The sequence below is a fragment of the Trachemys scripta genome, chromosome 8, assembly GCF_013100865.1.
Source record: "Trachemys scripta elegans isolate TJP31775 chromosome 8, CAS_Tse_1.0, whole genome shotgun sequence".
In the NCBI taxonomy this organism is placed as follows: Eukaryota; Metazoa; Chordata; order Testudines; family Emydidae; genus Trachemys; species Trachemys scripta.
Genome location: NC_048305.1, coordinates 50,480,230 through 50,507,910, shown reverse-complemented (window position 1 = coordinate 50,507,910; position 27,681 = coordinate 50,480,230). Strand labels below are relative to the sequence as shown.

The following is a 27,681-nucleotide window of genomic DNA, read 5'->3' as shown; positions in this document are numbered from 1 at the left end:
ACTGATTTCTCTTTCCCCCTAGGAAATGTTCTAGACTGAAACTTCCATAAGATACCTTGGTGATGGGCATGGAGGCCACATAGCATACCCTGGCATGTGCCTGTTCAGCTTCACCATATTCACCACCGGATTGCAGCAATTTAAAGATGCAGCAGGTCAAATTCAGAGCAGGAATCATTTGAGGCAGGTCCCTTTGATAAAGGCCCTCGTGCAGGCTGACTCAATCTTTCACCTTTCTGAGACAAGTGAACTCAGCACAAGTTTTCTCAGTGCGTGAGTCCTTCAGATGAGAGATTAAAAGCCTTGGATGTTAAAGATCTCGTGGCGCCTATTCATGGCGAACTGAATCGAAGAAAATTACCAGAAAGAAAAACAAATTGAATACTCTATTTCTCTTCTTTTTACTGAATACTCGGCCATGTATCTCTGACCTGCTGGAAAATGAAGGCATTTACAGTGGTCTTTTAGAATGCATTGATGCACACAGCAGTGTTGTAAAAGAAACTGAACTGTTATATGTGCAGTAAAATACAGACAGTTGACGAAGTGAAGAATGATCCTCCATAACAACATAATGGGCCAAATTCTGCTCTTTGACGTGCATAAATCCAAAGTGGCTCCATTGAACGACTTCATTGGAGTTGCTCTGGATTTCCGGTCATGAGGATGAGAGCAGAATTTGGACCAGTGCGCTTTTCAGAAGAGTTTGTGGGGGAGGGAAAGACTGATCTCCCAAAACATCTCCTCCCCTCATTGTAGGGCAGTGTGCTGGTTGTCCACCTTACTGCTATGCTGCCTCCCAGAAGTGGCTGCATTTCAGGGATGAAATAGTGGTATATGGTGTAGTTTGTGAAGTATGTTGGGGTGAGAGGCGCTATACGGGCCTAAGACAGAATTCTGTTTTGTGAAGCCAAACCAGCTGGTTCCTCTAGCAACATGGGTCCTGTGACTCTTAGCAAAACAGCATCTTTTGAGCCCTATGTGCCTGCAGCCCTTAGGACCGCTCGCACAGCTCTGAAAGGTTCTGAGAGCTGTGAAGCCTCAGGCTGTTAAAGCTTCAGGTTTGATTGTGCTAGCTTTCTCGCAGCCCAGAGTTGCCTCTTCCCCTGCCAGGACATTGTGCCAACTGTCAGAGAGACAGTAGGTCAGAAACTGCAGGATGCCCGACACCGTGGGGGCGGACAGCGGCTGCTGCTTCTGAGTGTGTGTTTGAGATAGGGACAGATCGACCAGCTTTCCAAGCCCGGAGTTAAACGCTCCATAGAATGCCGTTCATTCCCGTGGGAACTTGAGTCTGCAGACGTATGGGCTAATAACCAAGAACTTTCCTGCTTGTGGAAGCAGTTTCAGGGCACAGCCACTTTGAAATCAGCAAAGCTGCCCTCCCTCACCACCCCAAACAAGACAGGGACTAATGCAAACTCTGTGGATTGTGATCCCTTTGATCCTCCAAGGAGAGAGGGTGGTTGAGAGGTGAGGGTTTCCCTGGGAAGAGGAACCCTTCAGGGTATTCTCTGCTCTGTTTGATCAGGAGGTGGGAGTGAGGGAGCTAGGGGGCTCTTTGGATTGTGTTCTAGAGGTGATAGTGTAAGTGACTGCTGCTGTGGCTCTGACGTCTCTGCTGTCGGTCTCTTTGTTCGGTGCTGTTCCAGTGGGCTCGCCGAGAAGTCCGGTCAACAAGACCACGCTGACCCTGATCAGCGTCACCAGCTGTGTGATCAGCCTGGTGTGCTCATCCCACATGAGCTGCCCGCTCATCGTCAAGATCACCCTGCACGTCCCGGAGCACCTCATTGCCGACGGTGAGAGTGCCCCCCCTCTGCCTGCACAGCTCTGCCCTCTGACCCTCAGGCAGGGAGAGTTGGCCAGGGGAAATGCTGATCCGGCTGGGTATGGAGCTGCCCAGCCCAACCCTCGGTGTCGCGACGGGTGGATGGTGCATCGTGCTGCCAAACGTCGTCATGTCAGGACTAGGGTTGCCAACTTTGGTTGGATGAATTCCTGGAGATTTCATCATATGACATAATCTTTAATTTAAAGATTAATCTTTAATTCCTGGAGACTCCAGGACAACCCTGGAGGGTTGGCAACCCTCAGGACTCATCATGAAGCTGATGGCCGAGGAGAGCCTGCTCTTTGGGAACCCCATCTTAAATCATAGGCCGCCACAGGGGGAAGGGCAAGGCCAGGGAAGCCCCTGTTCTGGGACATCATCCCCAGAGCACAGGGCTGCTTGTGTGGGGAAGGGTTATTCCAGTTATAATTGAAACTGGCCTGTGGGATGCGTATAACTGGCTTGCGCGAAGCTTAGGGGCTGAAACTGGTTTGAGGGGAGCTCTATGTCCCAGGCCTTCCAACCTGTGTTTCTCTTGCAGGGAGCCGCTTTATCCTACTGGAAGGCAGCCAGCTGGATGCCAGCGACTGGCTAAACCCTGCCCAAGTCATCCTGTTCTCTCAACAGAACTCCAGTGGGCCCTGGGCACTGGACCTCTGTGCCCGACGACTTCTTGACCCGTGTGAACACCAGTGTGATCCAGAAACCGGTAGGCAGGGTCGGCGGGGAAGCCAGGGTAACTTCCCTCACCAGCAGCACAGACTCCTGCTTGCTGATCTCTGGGTTCGGCTGCGCCCCCTGGATTTACTAGCTGGTCTGGAGATTGGCTGCACGGGCTGACTCAGCCGTTTATAGTCTGGTGGCCTGTGTGATAAGCATCCTGTGCCAGCCCCATAGTCCAGTTAGCCTGTTTGTTTTGTGGCTAACATTTTTGGCACATACCTGGAGACTTTGCTGGGTCTTGGTGGCCCAGGTCAGAAAAGAGTTCAGTGATTTGCATATTTAAATTACATCCCTGATTTTCCTCCTCCCCATAATTGATTATTCACTGCAAGAGAATCCCTTCTTTCCGCCCCCTTCCCCAAAGTGCTTGTGAAGAAGGCGCTGAGACGGCACAGACCCAAGGATAACTGCAATCTGAGGGAAATCCATGCATTCCCCAGATGAGTTTTTCATGCCACGTAATGGCAGCTGTATGGCTAAAGCCCCATGTAATGCTTTGAAACTCTGCTCGCTATTATCTTGCTGCCCCCCCTGGAGAAATATAAGAACTGCAGGACTGATCTACAGGGTGAGATAAGGATTAATGGCAACCGTCACTCAGGGGCTATTGCTTGTCCTCGATCCTCCTCCGTTTCATAGACTCATAGACTTTAAGGTCAGAAGGGACCATTATGATCATCTGGTCTGACCTCCTGCATGATGCAGGCCACAAAGCCGTCCCTATCCTTTCCCTTGACTCTGCTGTTGAAGTCCCCAAATCCTGTGGCTTAGAGACTTCAATTGGCAGAGAATCCTCCTGCTAGCGATCCCTGTCCCATGCTGCGGAGGAAGGCAAAAAACCTCCAGGGCCTCTGCCAATCTACCCTGGAGGAAAATTCCTTCCCGACCCCAAATATGGCGATCAGTAAAACCCCTTTCACCTATAGCTGTAATTTGGCCATGCAGAGCTCTAATCTCAGGGGGTCTAAAGAAGGACATGGAATAATTTGGGTGTGGATGTTGTGGAAGTGCAGTGGTCCCACCTGCAAAAACGGGGTGAAATAACCAGCACGCATCATTTACTGTCTGCCAGTGGGCACAATGCCATTGCAGGGATACAGGGATACTGACCAAACTACCGCTGCGCAGGGGAACCCAGGGCCTCTGTGGCTGCCTGTACTGAGACCTGCTGTGTGGAACCAACACTGTGCTCAGTGCAGATGCCAAAGAGTCTAATCGTAGAAAGGTAGGGCTGGAAGGGACCTCAAGAGGTCATCTAGTCCATCCTGCCGGGCTGGACTAAGTATAGGGTCATGGGTAGAGAAGGCAGTCCCTGAGATGAGGTTACTGAATGTTTAAACTGGATCCAAAGGGGAGCAGGGCCCTGGCCCTAGTTGTGTGCTAGAGGTGGGTTTTTTATCCCTTGCACAGTGGGTTTGTGGGCATGAGCTGGAGTTTGCTCCTCCGCCAGGCTGCTGCTCCATGGCTCATGTCTGTGATCCTGCTGCGGTGGTACTCATTCCTGCCCCCTCTCTCTACATCTGCCAGTGGCACTGGGAGCGGCTGGTGTGTAAATTGTCCACTGACGTTGGGACGTAAAAACCTGCAGCTGGGGAGATGAGGGGAAGCAGTGAATCAACACAGCCGCCTCTGCCAGTGAGGCTCCTGCGGGGGCCACATCCACAGGCTGTACTGCTGCCTCTGACAAATCCCCAGGAGGGGCAGTGTGACAATGCGGTTCTGGCGGAACCCAACTGAGAGCGCCAACTCAGGACAAATTGCTCAAACAGGGCAGTTACAGCCCAAGGCTGGGGTTTTTCCACCTCTAAGGCAAACCAAACCAGACAGACTAAGACTTCGGTCTCATCCCACTGGCTAACCGCAAGTCTCACAAGCAATCTCCTTAGACACTCCAGTTTCCCAGTATTACCACCAGTGCCACACGTTATGGGGACAAATGGTTATGAAAACCAATACCCCAGTAAAAGAAAAAGGTTCCCCTGATCCCAAAGGACCAAGCCCCAGACCTAGGTCAATATACAAGTTAGATCTTACCCACAAATCACGCTGTTGCCAATCCTTTAGAATCTAAAATCTAAAGGTTTATTCATAAAAGGAAAAAGATAGAGATGAGAGTTAGAATTGGTTAAATGGAATCAATTACATACAGTAATGGCAAAGTTCTTGGTTCAGGCTTGCAGCAGCGATGGAATAAACTGCAGGTTCAAATCAAGTCTCTGGAATACATCCCCAGCTGGGATGGGTCATTCAGTCCTTTGTTCAGAGCTTCAGTTTGTAGCAAAGTTCCTCCAGAGGTAAGAAGCAGGATTGAAGACAAGATGGAGATGAGGCATCAGCCTTATATAGTCTTTTCCAGGTGTAAGAACACCTCTTTGTTCTTACTGTGGAAAATTACAGCAAAATGGAGTCTGGAGTCACATGGGCCAGTCCCTGCATACTTTGCTGAGTTACAAGGCGTATCTGCCTTCTCTCAATGGGTCCATTGTATAGCTGATGGTCCTTAATGGGCCATCAAGCAGGCTAGGCAGAGCTAATCTCAGCTTGTCTGGGATGTTACCCAGAAGCATAGCATAAGTTTGCCATACAGACAGTATAGAGCCAATATTCATAACTTCGACTACAAAACTGATACACACATGTAGACAGCATAATCATAACCAGTAAACCAGAACCTTGTCCTAGCCACCCCATTTGACCCCCTTTATACAAGATTTGGGTGCCACTACAGGACCTTGGTTGCAACAATGATCTATACGGTCCCAGTTTATGTCAATAACGTCACAGGCAGCGACAGAAGCTCTGCTTGACTTCCCCCAGGCTGAATCCATCTACCAAGGTCATTCATGCCTTGCCAGTCCAGGGACAGGGAACCCGGCCCAGTGAGGGCAGAGCGGGAGGGGTAACCAAAGCCAGAGGAGCTTTTCTAGGATGAGATTTTCACAAGCATGCGGTGTTGGCCTAACTCTGCTCCCATTGATGGGAGTTTTCCCGCTGAAGCCAATGGGAGTAGTGGGAGGTCAGCCCTGAGCACTTGGAAAATCCTGTCCTTAATGTAATGTGTTGAAATTCAGCACCTTAACATTGCTTTGCTGTTGATTTATCAGCTTATGGGCCAGATCCTCCGCTGATGTAAATCAGTGTCGCTGCCTGGAAGTCAGCTCCATTGAACTTCCTGGAAGTGGATTGAACTCAGCGGAGATCTGCCCATTTACACTACCTAAGGATCTCTCCGGCCATCTATCCGTCCCATTTATAACACACATGTCATCATGCCAGGCATCACAAAAACACATGTAATCGACACACTGTGATGTGTCCCTAGCCTCTGTTTGCCAGAAGCTGGGAATGGGCAACAGGGGATGGATCACTTGATGATTACCTGTTCTGTTCATTCCCTCTGAAGCACCTGGCATTGGCCACTGTTGGAAGACAGAATATTAGGCTAGATGGACCATGGGTCTGACCCAGTATCTTACTTTCTTATGAAGTAAATTGCAAAGATATTTGTAAGCTGACTTTGTGTGGGACACAACTGGTCTCTGTTCAGAGCAAATACCTAATAATTTCTGTAGTTCTTAGATATAGACATACTTGAGCTGAAATCCTGGATGCACATATGCCTGAAATTGGTACATGTGAAGAAATTGGTGTTGTGTTGCAACTGGAATTCTAAATCATGTACTTCAAAGGGGGAACAGGCAACAGAGAGACATAAAGCAGGGACAATAAGTGGTATCATCAAGTTAAGTGGTGGCAAGGAGATGGGGCTTGTCTACGCTGTGAAGGCTATAGCAGCCCAGCTGTGGCACCAGAACTATGCTGCTGTAACCCTGTAGTGGGGAGGCCGGCTACGGAACCATAGGGTGGTTTCTGTTGCTGCAGGAACTTCACCTCCCTGAGCAATGGTAGCTAGGTCAATGGACACATTCTTCCATTGACCCAGCTGTGTCTACACCTGGGTTAGGCTGGCATCGCTACATTGCTCTGGGCTGTGGATTTTTCACACCGCTGAGTGCCATAGCTGTGTCGACCTAAGTTTTTAAGTGTTGCCCAGGCTGTAGGTGCACCAGGTGCACCAAGGTGTTTATTCTTGCCACTGGTTTTGGGAGAGTGCTCTCCCCTGGTGAGGGACGCCATCCTTCCACCTTCATTGCAGTGAAAACATCAATCCCTCCCACTCCCCATCACGTTTTACCTGCACGTAATGAGCGTGGGAGTCTGTTGCCATTACTGAGGATCAATATCCAACAGAGTCGTCATCTTTTTTTTAAACCCTCTGTTTTACTGCACGCTGTGTTGCCCAAGCACGCATGCTGCCCCATGGCACTACTCTGTCAGATGTCTGCCCATAAAAAGCTAAGCTCACCTGGCTTTGCAGCTTCCAACGTTGTCTCGGGGAAGCAGGCCCTGCAATTGCCTCTGTTCCTTGCCTTTTCCTCTAGTGAAATGATCAATCCCAATCGGATTACTGGCATGTGTCTCCTTTCCCCTTGTGCCTTGGCTGGGTTCATTCCCAAACATGCTTCTCTGTTTGTTTTCCCTGTTGGGTGTCATCTGATTTACAGGTCACTGCCTTCCTTTCCTTGTCAGATAGAAATGGAACAGCACTTTACAGCAATTAGAGGCCAAACTCAGATCTCAGGGTCTGGATGTGGGTGTAAATCTGGAGTATTGCTACCGTCTCCAGCAGAGTTGCTGCAGATTTACACTGGGGTAACTTGAGTGACTATAGTTTTTGATCTGTAACGTGAGGTGATCTGCATCTCCTTGGTCACTGACCTGAATGTTTTGGCAGGAATGTTACCATGGGCCAGATCAGTGTAAACGGCTTTACACTGACTTCAGCGGCACTGGGCACATTGACAGCAGCTGAACACTTTCCCCTCTGTTCTTCTTCGAGAGGTGTCCCTGTGGGTGCTCCACTCCAGGTGTTGGTGTGTCCCTCCACCTTCACTTGGAGATTTTTGCAGCAGTACTCGTATCGGTCGCGCACACGCAGAGCCTGCCTGCCCGCTCTGAGCGTACCTTAATAGTACGCGTGCACGACCGGTCTCCTCAGTTCCTTCTCTACCGTCCCCGGCCTGAGACGGAGCTCAACAGACTCGTTAGAGACTTTTCTCTTCCTTCCTTCATATACCTTCCCTGTTCGTTAGTTTGTTACCAGTAGAAATTCGATAACATTTTCCTGTCTTTTCTCTCTAAAACTACAAAAAATATATATATTTTTCTTCGTTCCTGTCAGAGGCAGCCGCTTCCGACATGCCTGGCTCTCCAGGCTTAAGAGCTGCTCTAATTGCAGTGATGCCATCCCTCTTTCAGATTGCCATTCAAAACGTATAAAATGTTTGGGGGAGTCCCACATCCCCCAAAAATGTGCCCACTGCAGCAAACTTAAATCCAGGGCACGCAAGGACAGGGAGCTGAGATTAAAACTCCTCCTCCTTCAGAAATCTGTAGGGTCCGCTTCAGACCCGGGCACTGACTCAGCTACATGCCGCAGCCCCCCCGCTTCAAAGAAAGACAAGAAGACTGAAAAAACCCGGCACCCTGTCTCACATGCAAAGAGTTCTTCGCGGGACAAGACTTCTCCGGGCAGGTCTACAGCCTCGCTCCCGGCGCTTCCTCGTCTGAGCACTTTTGATGTGCCGGGTTCCTCCGCGCCGTGCGAAACCCGCCTGCAGCTGCGGAAGCGGTGCCGACACATACTGACATGCCTGACCTCCCGCGGGCTATTCTTGCTTTCCTGGCACTGTCTCCCGCTGAGCTGACTGGCAATGAAACAATGCTCGAGACACTGGTGCAGAGGAACCTTTCTTCACAGCAGATTCCTCTTGCACAGCACTCACCTCACAGAGGAGCTCCAGCACCGCAATTTACACGGTTAAGGGACCTGCTGGTGTCACCCCTGCTTAATGCCTACTTCTCTCCAAATGCTCAGTCAGGGGCTGCACAGCCTTCCTCCAGTGATGAGGAAGCTGGTCTGAAGGGGAGTTTTCATCATATCAAATCTCCCATCCTCAGACCCCAATCAATAGAGGTCATAGAAAAGTCACCTCGTCATACTCTCAAGATCCTGCCCCGTGTGTGAACCCCTGGATGGCACCACCCATGCCCTTCCCACCACAGTGGCAATATTGAGCTCCAGGGGCATCTTATTCTCGAGACCACACTCGCTATACCACCACAGCCAGGCGTGACACCTGCTCGCCACCGCCGACTGACAAACCTGCCACTGATGTAAGGGTCCAGGCAGCACCATCATGACCTGCCTCTAACCCAGTAGACCCACTTGTTACGCCTGATGAAGCCCTACTGCCTCCTCCCCCGTCATCTTCAGACGACTTCACAAAATTTCAAGATATTTTCAAAAGAGTTGCAAGTGAGTTAAGCATTAGCTTGGAGGAGGTTCCTAAACAGCAGCATGAGTTAACGGATATCCTGCAACCCTCTTCTTCCTCTAGGAGTGCATTACCGATCAACGCAGCCCTTTTGGAGCCTATTAAGGCCATCTGTCAGACTCCCGTTGCAAGCCTACCAATTTGTAAGCGAGCGGACTGCAAGTACTTCATCCCTTCCAAGGGCTGTGAATTCCTTTTCACTCACCCAGCGCCAAACTTGCTGGTAGTAGACACAGTCAACCAAAAGACCAAGCACCAGTTTCCCCACTCCACCCTATCCGACAAGGACAGTGAGCGATTAGATCTGCTCGGACATAAAGTATATGCATCTTCTATGTTACAATTTCGCATTGCTAATTATACTGCCGTTCTGGCAAAATATGACCACAGAAATTACAACAAATTCATGGACTTTATTGATGACATTCCAGAAGAAAAAAACCCAACAATTTACGGCTCTAGTTTCCGAGGGACAAATCATCTCATGTACTACTCTTCAAGCAGCCCTCAGTGCAGTCAATACTGCAGCAAGATTTACGGCTACAACAGTTATGTGCCAAGGTTCATGGCTCTCCTCCTCCTCCTTTCCTTGAGAGATCCAGAGTACCATTGAAGATCTTCCCTTCGACGACGACAGACTCTTGGCCTTCACGATGAATAACGTACTTCACTCAATGAAGGACTCAAGGGCAACTTTCCGGTCCCTAGGAATTCAAACCCCTATGGCCAGAAGGTGACAATATAGATATCAACCTTACCAGCGCCCACGCTACCCCGCATGCACCCAGCAATTCCATAGGTCACATGAGCAACAACAACAGCAGCAACGCCAGAGACCCAGATACCAGCATCAGTAGCGTAGCTTGAGGGGTGCAGGGGAAGCAGCTGCTTCCCCTCAGCAAATTTTTCAAAAGCCCGTGCCTTAGTTAGGCGGGGTTACCATGGCGCCAGCGGCGCCGCTCTGAAGCGCAGCTTCCCCCAGCGTGCTGCTGCATACCCCACCCCCTCAGCTGCATCTCCCAGCAGGAGGGAGACACAGCTGATCGTGCGTCAGGGAGGGGAGGGTGAACTGAGCTCCAGCAAGATGGGCTCAGTGGGAGGAGCCGGAGGAGAGGCGCTTAGCATACCCCGGCCGATCAGCTGTGTCTCCCAGCAGGAGGGAGAAGCTGATTGCCCAGGTAGGGGAAGATTCAGTACTGAGCTCCAGCAAGCTGGGCTCCTGCAGGCCGGCTTTGCCGGCTTCCCCCAGCATGCTGCATTGCATACCCTACCCCTTCCCTGCCACGCCGGCTGTCTCCCAGCAGGAGGGAGACAGACTGCTAATCAGGGAGGGGCGGGGAGGGGGAAAGAACTGAGCTCCAGCAAGCTGGGCTCCTGGGGAGGAGGAGAGGCTGGGGCCTTGGGGAAGAAGGGGGTCGGTCGGGGCATGCCCCCCCATAAGGGGTAGGGGCACCCACCCCGCCCACCAGTCAACTGTTTATGGGGCCCTTGGAGGCCCACGAGCCATCAGCTGTTCGGCCTGGCGGGGGCAGTAGGGTAGCTAGGGTAGCGCTGTTTAGCTGTTTTTTGGCCACCAGCCAATCAGCGAGGGGAACTGCTCCTGGAGCAGGGGTTGAGCTGGGAGACCCCACCGGTGAGGTGCAGCCCCACCTCCTTCTCCTGCCTGCTCCTTGTGGCACTGTGGCAGGCGTGCTTTCTCTGGCTCTGCAGCAGCAGCTCACCCACCTTGATATATATTACCTCACCCAGCTTTCCAGGAGTGAGTTTTCATGACGACATGGGAAGTGCTCTGACTGGTCCTGACTTCTCTGTATCAGCCCCTCTAGCTTGCACTGCAGCCCAGTACCTGGGGACTGGGTGCCTGCAGCTCTGAGACTCTGTGAGATCAGGGTCTCATAGACCCAGCTGGGAGGGGAAGGGCACCTCCTCCTCGGCCTCTCCTTCTTGCTGCCTCCTTTTCCCAAGTGACCTCATGATGCACAGAGCCAGTGTGGCTAGGTGCTGCATTGGAGTCTCCCAGTGCAACCCTCCACCCTCTCTCCCCAATGCAAACCCCCAACAGACCCTGCCCACCTCTGTCCGATTGTCTCTCTCATGCGGGGGACTGTGCCCCCTCCCTTGCTCCTGTGTGCTGCCTGCTTCCAGGGGCCACAGATTGCAGTGCAGCCCACTCAGGAGAGATGAGAGGGGCTGTCCCACTTCAGCGCTTACACCATGTCCCTATTTTTGGACACCGCCTACAGCCATTCTCCCACCAAGGGCAAAACATTACCACCAAGTGGGTTATTGAGGTCGTCACAATTGGCTATTCCATCCCTTTCATATCCTTGCCTCCACCCACCCACCCTCCCCATCCCTCTTCAGGGACCCCTCTCACGAGCAACTGCTCCTCCAAGAAACACAACACCTCCTTCTATTAGGACCAGTGGAACTCGTGCCTGAACAATCAGGGCTTTGGAGCAGAGCCTGGAACTGGAGCGCAGAGCAGCTCCGGAGCAGTGGAGCTGCAGGTTTTTGCCTGGAGCTGGAGTGGAGCCAGAGCACAGCTCCAAAGCCCTGCAAACAACACAGAGGAAAAGGGTTTTATTCCCGTTATTTCTTAACACAAAAGAAAACCGGGGGATGGTGACCGATTGTCAGGAGGCTCAACACATTTATCAAAAGGAAAAGTTCAAAATGGTTACCCTCACCACCATAATCCCAGCGCTGGAGCAGGGAGGTTGGTTTTCAGCTCTCGACCTACAAGACACCTATTTTCATGTGACTATACATCCAGCCCACAGACGTTTCCTTCATTTTACCCTCAGCTTGACACATCTTCAATACGGGGTACTGCCCTTCAGCCTATCCACCGCCCCCCTGAGTTTTTTCCAAGCTCCTAGCCATAGTCACAGCCTACCTCAGGAGACAAGGGGTCATAATATTTCCTTACCTTGAGGATTGTCTCCTCAAAGCCGCAATGCTTGACGAAGCGCTTCGATTCACGCAGCTCACCGTCACTTGCTTCCTCTCCCTCGACCTACAAATAAACAAAACCAAATCCACATTATCTCCTACCCAGCACCTGGAGTTCATAGGAACTCACCTCGATTCCTAGACGTTCATAGCATCTCTCCTGACCGTTTCAACACCATAAAACTACTGGCCAAGAAACTTCGCAACAGTCCTCAGGTCACTGCTCGAGACTGTCTACAACTATTAGGTCACATGGTCTTGTGCACTTTCATGGTCAAAAATGCACAACTATACATGAGGTGCTTCCAAGCTTAGTTGGCCACGGTTTACAGACTGAATGTACATGCTCTAAACAAGCCTCTATCCATACCCTTCAGAGTCAAAGACTCTGTCCTATGGTGAACAGTTCCCTCCAACCTCTGCTCTGGAGTCCCCTTTCTACAGGATGCTCCATCCCTCATAATGACTACTGATGCATCCCTCACAGGGTGGGGTGCACACATATCCCACCACACAGCTCAGAGGTTATGGTCTTCAACCGAAACCTCCCTACACATAAACGTCCTAGAACTTTGAGCCATACGCAATGCCTGCCATCACTTCCTCCCATTGATCCGGAACCAATATGTATTGATAATGACAGACAACATCGTCTGCCTGTTCTATGTGAACAGGCAGGGAGGAGCTCATTCTCACTTGCTTTGCACAGAGGCTATAAAGCTCTGGAATTGGTGCCTTGCAAACAACATCCAGATATCAGCCACCTATCTTCCTGGAGCTATGAATACCACAGCGGACGAATTAAGCAGATGCTTTCCTTGGGATCACAAATGGGAGATAAACAACACAGTCATCTGCAACGTATTCCACATTTGGGGATACCCAACCATAGACCTTTTTGCAACAGTGAAAAACATGAAATGTCCTGAATTTTGCTCCAGAGCGGGACTGGGCAAACATTCCCTGGGAGATGCATTCATAATCTCACGGGACCGGGACTTACTATATGCATTTCTCCCGATACCTGTCCTCCACAGAGTTCTGACAAAGATACGAACAGATCGTGCCACGGTAATTCCGATTGCCCCGTCATGACCCAGACAACCATGGTTTCCATTCCTCACCAGAATGTCACTTCACTCACCAATTTCATTGCCCCTCGCTCCGAACCTCCTATCGCAGCAACACGGCCGATTTCTTCATCCCAACCTGTCCATGCTTCATCTCAAAGCTTGGCTCCTACATGGTTCTCCCAAAATGAACTAGCATGCTCTGAGCAGGTTCAAAGAGTGCTCCTACATAGCAGAACATCATCTACTTGAATCACTTATCTCCGACAGTGGAAGCGATTCAGACAATGGTGCTCAACTAAACATCCTCCTACTTTTGTACTTCTTCCACTCATACTTGACTACTTATTAGACCTTATGCAATCAGGCCTTTCTTTCAGCACCATCAAAGTCCACTTATCTGCTATTACAACTTTTCATGACAAGATCGATGATACCTCTGTTTTTGCTCATCCAGTCACCAAGTGTTTTCTTAAAGGGCTACAATCCTTATACCCAGACATTAAACCTCCTACCCCTCTGTGGGACCTTCACTTAGTATTATCATGCTTAACTCAACAACCATTCAAGCCCTTAGCCACTTGCTCCCTCTTATACCTCTCTATGAAAACAGCATTCTTAGTGGCAATCACCTACCCAGACAGGCAGGAGAAATAGCTGCTCTCATGGCAGACCTACCTTATACACTATTTTTCAAGGACAAGGTTACCCTTCTTCCAAAGGTGCATTCACTATTCCACATCAATGAGCCGATACACCTACCAACCTTCTTTCCTAAACCACATGCAAACTCTTTTGAATCCACAATGCATACATTAGATGTACGCAGGGCTTTGTCCTTCTAGCTGGATAGAACCAAGCCCTTTAGGAACTCTTCCAGACTCTCTGTCTCCCTTGCGGAGCGCTCCAAAGGGACACCTATCTCTACTCAGAGACTTTCAAACTGGATTTCTGAGTGTATCTGACTGTGCTACCAGATAAAGAAAGTTACGCCTCCTGCCGGCATCAGAACTCACTCCACTAGATCTGTGACTACCTCCGTGGCTTACCTACACAAAGTTCCTCTGGCTGACATCTGCAAAGCAGCCACTTGGTCTTCTGAACACGCATTTGTTAAGCATTATGCCCTCACTCAAGGCCCTCTCTCTGATACACGATTAGGCAGAGCTGTATCTTACCAAATCCGAAGTCCCTACCTCCTTGAGGTACACTGCTTTTCAGTCACCTGGAGTGGAACACCCACAGGGACACCTCTGGAAGAAGAAGATGAGGTTACTCACCCTGTGCAGTAACTGACGTTCGAGATGAGTGTCCCTGTGGGTGCTCCGCTACTCACCCTCCTCCCCTCTACTTCAGAGTTGGGGTAGCCTCCGTTGGAGAGAAGGAACTGAGGAGACCAGTCACGCATGCATACTATTAAGGTACACTCAGAGCGGGGGGGGGGGGGGGGCAGGCTCTGCGCATGCGTGACCGGTACGAGTACTGCTGTAAAATCTCCGAGAGAAGACTCGGGGACACGCTGAGCTACATGCCCTAGGTGTGTTCCAGGATCACTCCATCCAGCCACATCTCTTCCTTCAGCTTTGAGTTGATGTAGTGCTGGGGCGAGCTGCCAAACTGTTTCCCCTGCAGATTTAGCCATGGAACAGATGGGCAGTGGCAGCATTAGCTCCCCAGCACTGTGACTTGCTCCTGGCCAGGGTGAATGGCAGTGCAGTCTCCATGCCTCAGCCTCTCTGAGAGGGGCCCAAGTAGAACTGGTTGAGCATTGGCCAGGAACTGGATTGTAACCACCAGCTTGTTTCATGTAGGCAGCTGAAGAGTCATTAGCTAGTGCAGATTTCTGGTGCCTGCTGACCAGGAGTGGTGTAGAGATGAAGGTCTCCAGTATCAGTCCTGCCACCTACAGTGTTGATATCTGATCACCTATGCTACCCACAGCCTGCTTATTAACCCATTCCAAACAACGACCCACTTACTCCTGACTGCAGCAGCTCAAGTGGACAGGAGAGCAGTATCTGTGGGCAGAATTCACTTTCCTTCTAGGACGATTTTGTCTTATCGTGGGACAAGAGGTCCTAACCGAGATCAGGGCCCCGTTGTGCCAGGAGCTGTACAAACACATAATGGGAGCCAGTCCTGACCCCACCAGGCTTACTGTTTAAATAGATCCAAGAAAAGAAGCCTGATCTCCCCATTTCACAATTCCAAGGTCACCCGGAGAGTCTGTGGAAGAGCCAGTCTCCTGAGTTGCAGTACAGTGTCTCAGCCACATGATCCTTTCTCTCTGTGCCATAGGGCACATTCGGCACTGCTGCCCACCCAGCACCACACCGGCAGGGCTGCACGGGCTTAAGTCATTGCAGAAGCTGGATCAGTATCTTCCCTCTGGCCAGCGTGTACCTGTGCACAGTCTGTGTCGTCTTCTGTAATAACCACTCGCTCCCCTGCTGGGAGTCTGTGCTTGCTCCAGAATCAGCATTCCATGTGTTCACAACCATCTGTCACAGCAGATGCAGCCCCTTGGGGTTGGGTCTTAAAAATTCAGGGTTCTTTCATCTGTGTTTTAAAGGCGTGTGGCCCTTTAAGAGCAGGAGGCTGCCCCGTTGGACTATAGTCTTTGGACCCTATGCTGCCCTGCCCTGTCCTCTATGCAGTCCCACCTATTCCAGTGATGCTGCACACAGGGTATCTGCTAGCACGGAAGCTGGCTTTTTTAGAGCAGCAAGCTGCAAATGGATTGGGCTAGAGTAGCCAGGCAAAATCTTTGCCCCAAACTGAGAGAAATCTTTTTGGTGAGGCCTCTGCTATGCTGGGTTCTGTCATGTAAAGGGGATGAAATTCCCCTTACAGTCAGCCAGCATGAAGCTCATCCACCCCTCAGAGCTTAAGTGGTCTAGTGCATAGTTCTTTTGTTGGTGTAACCCACTGTTTGCTGTAGGAGCTTCTAACTACAGGGCTTTTTTTAGTTCATGCTTTAGCTCTGGAGGTTCCTGGTTCAAACCCCACTGGACTTCTGCATTGGGTGAATTTCATCTAGGAGGTGGAAGTGCTGAAATAGCACGTGATAGAGCCTGTCCTTGTAGTGCTTCTGGTCTGATCAGAGGCAAGAAATACTGGAAAGCGCATGAGCAATATGGAATTTCAGGTCGTCTGTGCTTTGCTTTACTGTGATACCATTCATATGCTTCATTTTTATTTAAAATAAAAGCAAGGCCATTCTGCAGGGAACAAAATAGTAGCATTAAAGTTGAGTATTTAAATGTGTCTGAGTCAGGAAATTCAAATATTAATGACTGTAACTTGGCTTCCTAAAGATAGGCTCATTAATCCATATTTAGGCAACTACACCCAACTTCTCAGACATATTTAGATGCCTCACATCCACTGATTTCACCTAAATACCTTTAAAAATCTGAGCTCTAAATAGTAGCTTGTTTTTCAGAGAAACTGAGCAGCCCCAGATCCCCTGGAAGCCAATGGTTGCTGCAGATGCTCAACACCTTTCTAAGTCAGCCTGCTTATTTGGGGGTCTAAATACGGGTTTAGGTGTCTAACTTTAGATGCCTAAATTTGAAAGTATTGGTCAAATATTCCCACAGCTACTGTAACATGGCCGCATAAAATATATTTTGTAAGGTATAAATGCACTAGCCTAAACAGTAATCCAAACCACAGTGGTACATATGTTGTTGTAATTTGACCAAGATAATTGTGCTCTGGGAATGTTAATTTTGAATTTTCCTGATGCTTGGGTGCTGAAATTCACCATATTTACATTGTTGCATGACAGTGCACTGAGTTTATAACACATAATAATGATGTTTAACAGTTTCTTCTTTAAGAAACTGCTCTAGCAAAGCATTTATACACGTCCTTAGCTTTCAGCACTTAAATATTCCCAGTGAAGCCCTTAAAGTTAAGCATGTGTTTAAGAGCTGTGCTGGACTGGGACATAAAGCACTTTATAAATATTAACTAACCAAGAGCCAGATTTGGCCTACTCTTACGTGGCTTCACAGTGCAAGAGTGTGTGTGTGTGTGTGTGTGTGAAGAAAGGAGCTTCCCCCCCTTTCACAGTCCATGTAATAAATGGTGAGAATTATACTCACCATACTCAAGGAAGTGCAAGGGCTACTCCCTAATTATGGCCCTGGGGAATGCCCCAAAGAGGCCATCGAGGACAGGGAAGGGGGTGGTGTGGTGGCCCCTGTCACTGGCTGTGTTCTGAACTCTATTCTGAGCATTTGCTGGTTTTGTACAACCACCAGCTCCGAGCCTTTAGACCAGGGGTCAGAGGCTGCCGCTGACAGTTGTAGCAAGGTCTGGAGGGAGGAGAAGAGGAGACAGTATTTGGTGTGAGGGCTCACCTCTGCCACGGCACCACCTGTAGATCTCTGGGAGGGATGGAGTTAATGCAGTTACACAATCTGTGCACTTCAGCCTCTGGCACCCGGAGGTGGGATTTCCTGATGTAATAACCTTGCCTGTTGTGAGCCCCCATGGAGCCCACAGACTCCCATTAGCAGGGCTCATTCAGAGCACAGGATCAGACCTTGGTCCATCTAGTCTAGTAGCCTGTCTCCAGCAGTGGCCAGTACAATTCATTCTCTCTATTATTCACCTCCATTCCTAGGTGAGTGCCTTTGCTATGAGGGTTACATGAAGGACCCAGTGCACAAGCATCTCTGCATCCGGAATGAGTGGGGCACAAACCAGGGGTAAGTTTGATGACCACAAATAGCAAGACATTGTACTGACTTTATGAACGTTCCCTGTTGGGGCAACCCCATGGATGGGTGATCGGTGGGTGTAGAGGAGCAGACTCACCCCTGCGGCACCTCCTGCTGGTGACTTCTAGGAATTAGCTCTTCCAGCCTCCTGGAGCGCCCTCTGCAGGCCAGTGGTCTGCCTGTCCTCTGGCCCCCATGTCCCTCCCAGACCCCAGTGCCTTTGTATCTGGGGTGCTGCCCCCTGGCAGTACACCCCTCAGTACTAGGGTCTCCCCTTCCTGGGGAACCCCCACCCACTATCCCTACCTCACCTCAGAATAAGGCCACTGCCAGTCATCATCTAGTCCCACATCCTGGGGCAGACTACAGTATCAGCCTACTTATCACTGGCAAGGTTGGGTTTAGACCTGCTGCCTTGGCCTGCCCCTGGCCTGCCCTCTGCAACCCCCAGTACTCCTTAGCCTAATACTAGGCCGCAGCCTGGGGCTTTCCAGGCTGGAGCTCCCCAGCTCTTCAGCCTTTCCCCAGCCCTGCTCCACTCAGGTACTCTGTCTCTAGCTCACTGCAGTCAGGCTCTTCTCCCTCTGAAGGCAGAAAGGGACTGTTTGGGCTCCTGGCTCCCAGCCTTCTTATACAGGCCAGCTGTGGCCTGATTGGGGTGTGGCCCAGCTGTGGCTGCTTCCCCAATTAGCCTTGTAGCTTTTCCTTTGCCCCAGCCGTGCTCCCTGGCTGTTTTAAGCCCTTCGGGGCAGGAGTGGGGATCCACCCCGCTACAGTGGGATTGAGCCATGTTCCCCTGGATCTAAAAGCAAGAGTCTTTACTGTTGAGGTAAAGGACCAGCAGGCTTGGGTGCAGTAGTAGACTCATACACTGCTCAATAGGATCTGGCCACTAGAGGTGGATAAAGAGACTTATTTGGTCAGCATGTTCCATGGTTACTTTCTTTTGGTCCAGACTCTTGGAAGGTGCATTTACAGGGTAACAACCATGAGAAATAGGCAGGATGGGCTTTATAAAGGACAAAACCTGCCAGACAAACAAGGTGGGTTTTTCTGAGCAAGTTAGACAATTAGCGGACAGTGGGAACACAACAGTTGTCTTGTAGAGTATCTGGGGTTCAGCAAAGCATTTGCTATGGTGTCTGTCGCATGACCTCTTCCTGGAAGGATGAATGGGAATTGGCTTGGAGAAGCGTAATGTCAAGGTCTGTGTAGTCTGCAGCAAGCTGGATCTAAGCTCTGTTGCAAAGGCCTTGGGGTTCTGGAGTGCAACAGAATAGAAATATTGCAATGAGGTAAATAAAAAAAGTGAGAGGTTTATATTTAATTAAATATGAAAACTAATAACCCAGTCTGTACAGAACTCCTGCTGTTCATTTTTGTTTTACATTCACTGGGCTGAATCCTTGGCAGGTGCCTGTTTAGACCAGCTAGTGATCTGGACCAATGTGTTTCATGGCACCTGTTAATTTTCAGCATGCAACAGAGCTTTGTGCTGCTGGCGTATAGCTGCACTGTGGAAGTTGTCAGCTGGCTAGGGCACAGCTGGCATCCAGGGAAGGGGTGGGAGGCCGTTGGGGGTTGGGAGAGAAGCAGGTTAGCTGGGTATTTTTGCACAAACGATCAGCAGTGAACAATATTGACACTGAAACGATCATTGTTAGGTTTCAGATCAGACAGCCCAGTGAGATTAATAGAATTGGTCAACACCTTCTAAACCCCATTATCTGCCAACCACATTCTATCGCTCTGCAGTCCGCTCACATTTGGAATGTTATGCTGGCAAACACAAGTGCTAGAAACATGTTTTATTAAATGAATGCTGACAATATTTCTGTGGCAATGAGTGGATTCTTTGGCTGTGAAACTGTGGGACCCTTGAGTACTGTCATGGGAACTGAACACACCTCAAAGAGAGGGTCAGGGGAATGGCAATGCACAGAATCTGGGAGTGGGGTCCAGTGGCTTGTTGCAAGGGTGGTGGTTCTGTCTCGACTTAATTAACATTTTCAATTAACAGTAATAATCAACAACAAATTTGATCCAAGGACAGCAGTGTGCTTTATACTGTAACCTCCTATCACCCTGGCAGGCCGGTGAGCATTATTGTAATCTTGCTCATGAGTATGGGAACCACTGTTCTCTGCTAAATGGGATCAGAACAGAGCAGCGGGTGAAGGCTCTGCGCTGCTAGCCTTAGCCAAACCCAGAGAGCTGCTGAGCACCCCCATCTCCTCCCTTCAGGATTTGCCCTGTCGATTAATTAATAGTGGTTGATTCTACTGGTGGTGCTAACAGTTAATGAGTGTGACTCCATTGCCCTCTAGTGGATGGCTGCAGCCTAGGGAGAAGATAGAAGGGGTACCGACTGTGGAGATTCTCCTTTGAGCTCAAATGGCCGGTCCCTGTGCAGCTGGAGGTTCCGAGTTCTGTCCCTGCTGCCGCAAAGTTCTAGAGAGCCATGCTGAGCGGCATTGGGATATCCGTGCAGTCCTAGGAGACCATGAGTTTGTTACAGTGTCGTGGAGTAGTCCACGGTTACCAAGGGAGGCAGCTCTTCAGCATCCCTCTTCACTGCCATGGCTATGAGACCATCCTCCCCTCCTTAGTTCAGCGCTCTGGAAAAGGGGATGAAAAAGCACATTTATTCTATTGGCAGATGCTACGAAACCAAGAGATGTTTTTTGAACACCAGGGGGAAGAGATAATGAATATAGAGGGACCCAGAGAGATTCGTATCACAGCTAAGAAATAACATAATGAGATGCAGTCCGGGAAAATGCAAGCTAATGAATTTGAGGGAAAATAACTTGCAGTGCAGAGCTGCATGAAGAAAGTGAAGTGGCAACGCTGAAAGCGAGATGGGTCTGATTGCCTACATTGCATTACATCGGAACGGCGGGAGCCCGATTTTCAGAGTTGCTGATGTGGGCATCTCAGAGCAGTGCTGGACAGCAGAATTTCCAGTGTATTTTGAGGGCTGCTTAAGTGTGCTGAAAATTTGTCGAATTAGATACCTGATCATTGTGTTGTGGGGAAAAGAATGAGACAGACAGGTTGCTGCAGGTCTTAGTACTTAGCGGCTAAACAGTGAGAGTGTTTTGGGTTTCAGCCAAACAAAAAATCGGGTTTCAATTAAAGTCAGAATTTTCCAAACTTGTTCATTTGTGTCTAAATGTTCAATGGAACTCCCTCGCCCTCCCCAGTTTTGGAGTCTAAGATCCAGATCCTCAGTTGCTGTGGATCAGTAATGTAGCTCCATCACAGTCAAACAGCTGAAGCTCTGGCCCTGTAAGTCTCGGTTCTTTTCTTTCTGTCCAAACAAAATGTTAGGCCTTTAAACAATATTCATTTTAAATTGGCTAAATGCAAATGTATACATCTGGGAACAAAGAATGTAGGCCATACTCACCAGGAACCCTAGGAACCCATAGGGGAGTCTACCCTGGGAAGCAGTGACTCTCAAAACCTGTCAGTGGATAATCAGCTGAACATGAGCTCCCAGTGCAAAGCTGGGGTCAAAAGGGCTAATGCCATCCTTGGATGCAGAAACAAGTGAATCTAGAGTAGGATCACAGAGATTATTTTACCTCTGTATTGGCACTGGTGTGAGTGCTGCTGGAACACTGTGTCCAATTCTGGTATCCACAATTCAAGAAGGACATTGATACATTAGAGTGGGTTCAGAGAAAAGTCTAACATGATCCAGTGGCTAGAAGTGGAAGCTAGACAAATTCAGACTGGAAATAAGGTGTACATTTTTAACGGTCAGAGTAATTAACCATTGGAACAATTTATCAAGGGTCGGGGTGGATTCTCCATCACTGACAATTGTTAAATTCAGATTGGATGTGTGTGTGTTTTTTTTTTGTTTTTTTTTTTTAAAGATCTGCTCTACGCATTATTTGGGAAGTTGTCTGGCTTGCGCTATACTCAAGATCAGATCAGATGGTTCCTTCTGGCCTTGGAATCTGTTACTAAAGAGAGCCACCATCATGTAAGGCCCACCACAAAAATGTGTGAGCTGTTGTCAGAGGTATTGCCATTGTGTGGCCTTGTGATGACAGGGCCGAGCAAAGGGGACAAGTGAAGAAATCTATCCAAAAGGAGTTCAGGTCCCCAAGCAGGTCTAACTGGCTAAATGCGTGTGCATGTGTGTCCTTCCCCTAGCCTTGGACGGCCAGCTGGGAGATGGATTTTCCCTTAAAGGAGAAGAATAGGGCAATGGTTTTCAAACTTTTTTTCTGGGGACCCAGATGAAGAAAATAGTTAATGACTGTGACCCAACGGAGCAGGGGTATGGAGTGTGGGAGGGGCTCAGGGCTGGGGCAGAGGGTTGGGGTGTAGGGGTGAGGGCTGCGGGGTAGGGCCGGGAATGGGGTTCAGGGTGTGGGAGGGGGCTTTGTGCTGGGGCAGGGGGTTGGAGTGCACGAGGGGGTCAGGGCTCTGGGCTGGGGGTGCAGGCTCTGTGCTGGGGCCAGGGATGAGGGGTTTGGGGTGCAGAAAGGGGTTCTGGGTTTGGTGGGGCTCAGGGCTGGGGCAGCGGATTGGGGCACAGGGTTGGGGCGTGGACTTGCATCCGGTGGCTCCCGGTCAGTGGTGCAGCTGGATGCAGAGGCAAGCTTCCCCCCCCGTCCTGGCACCGCGGACAGCACGGCGCCTGGAAGCGGCCTGCAGCAGGTCCGGCTCCTAGGCAGAGGCGTGCAAGCGGCTCTGCATGGTTCTCGCCCACAGGCACTTCTCCCTCAGCTCCTCTGGAGCCAGTGCTTGGGGCAGGGCAGCTTGCAGAGCCCCGTAGCCCCCCTGCGTAGAAGCTGGACCTGCTGCTGGCCGCTTCCAGGGCGCAGCGCAGTGTCAGAACTGGTAGGTACTAGCCTGCCTTAGCTGGGCAGCACCACCGATGGGACAGTTAACGTCCCGGTCGGCAGTGCTGACCTGAGCCGTTAGCGTCCCTGGGTGCTGAGCAAGGTGACCCAGTGCCTTACATGCCGCAACCCAGTACTGGGTCGTGACCCAAACTTTGAAAAACACTGGAATAGGGGACTCCCAGCTGGGTCATTTTTTTCTCCCTGTGCAGTGCTGGTCCTGGTTAAGCCACTGAGCAAGGACCTGCGCCTCCCACTCCAGATTCTCCACCTGCCAGACAAGAGTAGTAGCCCTGTGGGATCAACACTCCCTCCTCAGCAGCAGGATGAGCTCTTCCTCCTGTTTTAATAAAAAAGAGGGAGTTGCACTTGCCTTCACTGTGCCCCACTATTAGCCATCTCCTCCCCATGCAGTGGTCACACTGGCTTTTTTCGTTTGCTCGTGATGCCATGCAGCTATCTCCAGGGTCATGTCTGTTTGTATTACCTTTCTGCCATTGCTGCCTGAGAATCTCTCCCTCGTCCATACTTCCCAAATCCTTTTGGCTTTAAAGGATTGCCGATTTGCATGCATTTCCATATATTTGCATAAATACAGGCACAAACCTTCAGAAGCTGATGCCTTCCCATTTTCAAGCTATTCTGAAATGCCCCAGCATGGGGAGATAATTGCATGGCTTTGTGTGGGGCCCAGAATGCTTGATGGATTCTGCATAGAGATAGATTAAGTCACCAGAGCCTGATGAAATACATCCTAGAATACTCAAGGAGCTGACTGAGGAGATATCTCATCAATGGCTACTAGCCAGGATGGGCAGAAGCTGGGAATGGACAACAGGGGATGGATCATTTGATGATTACCTGTTCTGTTCATTCCCTCTGGGGCACCTGGCATTGGCCACTGTCAGAAGACAGGATACCGGGCTAGGTGGACCTTTCGTCTGACTCCATATGGCCATTCTTATCTGAGCCATCAGTGATGGTCTTAGAAAAGTCATGGAAGACTAGAGAGATTTCAGAAGACTGGAAAAGGGAAAATATAAGTGCCAATCTATAACAAGGGGAATAAGGACAATCCAGGAAGTTACAAACCAGTCATCTTAACTTCAGTATCCAGAAAGATAATGGAGCAAATAATTAAGCAGTCAATTTGCAAACACCTAAAAGAGAATAGGGTGATAAGTAACAGTCAACATGGATTTGTCAAGAACAAATTGTGTCAAACCAACCTAATAGCTTTCTTTGACAGGGTAACAAGCCTATTGGATAGGGGGAAGTGATAGATACAGTATATCTTAACCCGAATAAGGGTTTTGATACTGTCTTGCATGACCTTCTCATAAACAAACTAGGGAAATACAACCTAGATGGAGCTACTACGAGATGGGTGCATAACTTGTTGGAAAACCATTCCCAGAGAGTAGTTATCAGGTGTTCACAGTCATGCTGGAAAGGCATATTGAGTGGGGTCACTTCTGCGTGCAGTTCTGTTCAATATCTTCATCAATGATTTAGATAATGGCACAGAGAGTACACTTATAAAGTTTGTGGATGATACCAAGCTGGGAGGGGATGCAAGTACTTTGGAGGATAGGATTAAAATTAAAAATGATCTGGACAAACTAGAGAAATGATCTGAACAAAGCAGGATGAAATTCAATAAGGACAAATGCAAAAATACTCCACTGAGTAAGGAACAATCAGTTGCACACATACAAAAATGGGAAATGATTGCCTAGGAAGGAGTACTGCGGAAAGGAATCTAGGGTCATAGTGTATCACAAATTAAATATGAGTCAACAGTGTAACACTGTTGCAGAAAAAGGGAACATCATTCTGGGATGTAGTAGCAGGAATGTTGTAAGCAAGAAGTAATTCTTCCACTCTACGTTGCACTGATTTTTCTTCAACAGGAGTACTGTGTCCATATTTCAGGAAAGATGTGGACAAATTGGAGAAAGTACAGAGAAGAGCAGAGGCCCCGGGGGGAGAGCAGTCAGGAATGAGAGGAGGGGTTGGATGGGGCGGCAGGGGGCAGTTAGAGGCAAAGGGTCTGGGGGCGGACAGGGGACAGGGAGCAGTGGGGGGTGGATGGGGCAGGAGTCCTGGGGGGGCTGTCAGGGGACAGGGAACAGGGGGGTTGGATGGGGCAGGAGTCCCGGGGGGCCGTCAGGGGGCGAGAAGCAGGGAGGGTCGGATAGGGGGCGTTGGCTGTGTGGGGAGGCACAGCCTCCCCTAGCTGGCCCTCTATACAGTTTTGGAAACCTGATGTGGCCCTCAGGCCAAAAAGTTTGCCCGCCTCTGTCTTAGAATCGTAGAATCATAGAAGATTAGGGTTGGAAGAGATCTCAGGAGGTCATCTAATCCAATCCCCTGCTCAAAGCAGGACCAACACCAACTAAATCATCTCAGACAGGGCTTTATCAAGCCAGGACTTAAAACCTCTAGGGATGGAGATTCCACCACCTCCCTAGGTAACCACCCAGTGCTTCACCACCCTCCTAGTGAAATAGTGTTTCCTAATATCCAACCTAGACCTCCCCCACTGCAACTTGAGACCATCATTCCTTGTTCTGTCATCTGCCACCACTGAGAACAGCCTAACTCCATCCTCTTTGGAACCCCCCTCACTCTTCTTTTCTGCAGACTAAACAAGCCCAGTTCCCTCAGTCTCTCCTCGTAAGTCCTCTGCCCCAGCCCCCTGATCATTTTCGTTTCCCGCCGCTGGACTCTCTCCAATTTGTCCACATCCTTTCTGTAGTGGCCTCACCAGTGCCAAATAGAGGGGAATAATCACTTCCCTCGATCTGCTGGCAATGCTCCTACTAATGCAGCCCAGTATGCCGTTAGCCTTCTTGGCAACAAGAAGACTCATATCCAGCTTCACATCCACTATAATCCCCAGGTCCTTTTCTGCAGAACTGCTGCTTAGCCAGTTGGTCCCCAGCCTGTAGCGGTGCATGGGATTCTTCCGTCCTAAGTGCTGGACTCTGCACTTGTCCTTGTTGAACCTCATCAGATTTCTTTTGGCCCAATCCACCAATTTGTCTAAGTCACTCTGGATCCTATCCCTACCCTCCAGTGTGTCATCTGTGAACTTGCTGAGGGCGCAATCTATCCCATCATCCAGATCATTAATAGAGATGTTGAACAAAACCGGCCCCAGGACCAATCCCTGGGACACTCCGTTTGATACCGACTGCCAACTAGACATCGAGCCATTGATCACTACCCGTTGAGCTGGATGATCTAGCCAGCTTTCTATCCACCTTATAGTCCATTCATCCAATCCATACTTTTTTAACTTGCTGTCAAGAATACTGTGGGAGACTGTATGAAAAGCTTTGCTAAAGTCAAGATATATCACGTCCACTGCTTTCCCCATACCCACAGAGCCCGTTATCTCATCATAGAAGGCAATCAGGTTGGTGAGGCATGACTTGCCCTTGGTGAATCCATGTTGACCATTCCTGATCACCTTCCTCTCCTCCAAGTGCTTTAAAATGGTTTCCTTTAGGACCTGCTACATGATTTTTCCAGGGACTGAGATGAGGCTGACCGGTCTGTAATTCCCCGGGTTCTCTTTCTTCCCTTTTTTAAAGATGGGCACTATATTTTGCCTTTTTCCAATCGTCTGGGACCTCCCCCGATCGCCGCGAGTTTTCAAAGATAATGGACAATGGCTCTGCAATCACATCAGCCAATTCCCTCAGCACCCTCGGATGCGTTAGATCTGGACCCATGGAATTGCGCATGTCCAGCTTTTTAAACTAGTCCTTAACCTTTTTCACCACTGAGGGCTGCTCACCTCCTCCCCATACTGTGTTGCCCAGGACAGCAGTGTGGGAGCTGACCTTGTCTGTGAAGACAGAGGCAAAAAAAGCATTGAGTACTTCAGCTTTTTCCACATCATCTGTCACTAGGTTGCCTCCCCCATTCATTAAGGGTCCCACGCTTTCCCTGACCTTTTTCTTGTTGCTAACATACTTGTAGAAACCCTTCTTGTTACCCTTCACATCCCTTGCTAGCTGCAACTCCAGTTGTGTTTTTGCCTTCCTGATTACACCCCTGCATGCTTGAGCAATATTTTTAACTCCTCCCTAGTCATCTGACCAAGTTTCCACTTCTTGCAAGCTTCCTTTTTGTGTTTAAGCACACCGAAGATTTCACTGTTAAGCTAAGCTGGTCGCCTGCCATATTTGCTATTCTTTCTGCACATTGGGTCTTCTTTAAAATACAGCCAGCTTTCCTGGACTCCTTTCCCCCTCATATTAGCTTCCCAGGGGATCCTGACCATCCGTTCCCTAAGGGAGTCAGTCTGCTTTTCTGAAGTCCTGGGTCTGTATTTTGCTACTCTCCTTTCTTCCTTTTGTGAGGATCCTGAACTCAACCATCTCATGGTCACTGCTGCCCAGGTTGCCACCCACTTCTACTTCCTCTACCAATTCTTCTCCCTCTTCCTGTGTGCAGCTCCCCCCAATAACAGACTCTCTCCATGTGAATTGCCTCCCTTTGGGTTTTCCACTCTCCTTCCTGTGGGAGCTCTCCCATCCCTCCACCTTCCTCCTACCATTGTGGCTTTTTCCTCCTCTGCCTAATGGGACATGTGTGTGTCTCCTTAACGCAACTTACATCTTCGGGAGGTGTCTCCTTACACCTTTCTCCAATTGAGGTTCCTCTCCCCCCTCCATTCCCCTCATACCTGGAGGTGCCTTCCCTCCTCATCGAGCTCCCCCCATCTGTCTTGTCCCTTCTGCTTAGGGATTTCTTGATCCATGGTCTGGCTCACTGGGATGTGGGGTAGGGCCAAGTCTGCCGATCCGAGCTGGGCGCTGATGAGAGAGACAGACAGGAGACAGCTGCAGGCTATGGATAAGTGCCAGGAGCCTGGGCAAAGCTGCCTGGGTAGACTGGCAGTTATGAGGGGACACGGCATCCCTTATGGCCTCCCTGTAATGACAGACCTGGCACTGGATGTCCTGTCAGGCAGGCATCCCACCGCTGACTACCACTGAGCTCCGCTCTCCAGCCGCCGCTGGAGACTTCCTGCTTTGTGCTGCTCCAAGGGGACTGCCAGGGAGGAGGCCTGATACCGTCTGTTGC

General features: G+C 49.8%; 1 protein-coding gene and 1 long non-coding RNA gene across 4 annotated transcripts in view; one reads left to right on the top strand and one right to left on the bottom strand.

Moving 5' to 3' along the window:
* ASTN1 (astrotactin 1) overlaps positions 1–27,681 on the top strand; it is a 202,717-nt gene that overhangs the window by 95,395 nt on the left and 79,641 nt on the right. For all 3 annotated transcript variants that reach the window (XM_034778724.1, XM_034778723.1, XM_034778726.1), the window contains exons 6-8: positions 1,653–1,802; positions 2,376–2,543; positions 17,617–17,701. In XM_034778724.1, the coding sequence (XP_034634615.1) occupies positions 1,653–1,802; positions 2,376–2,543; positions 17,617–17,701 (403 nt within the window). The remainder of the gene's footprint in view (positions 1–1,652; positions 1,803–2,375; positions 2,544–17,616; positions 17,702–27,681) is intronic.
* LOC117881445 overlaps positions 19,540–27,681 on the bottom strand; it is an 80,362-nt gene continuing 72,220 nt past the window's right edge. Inside the window, exons 3-4 of the long non-coding RNA XR_004646795.1 lie at positions 27,281–27,410; positions 19,540–20,331 (exon numbers count right to left, since the gene is read on the bottom strand). This is a non-coding gene — a long non-coding RNA (uncharacterized LOC117881445). The remainder of the gene's footprint in view (positions 20,332–27,280; positions 27,411–27,681) is intronic.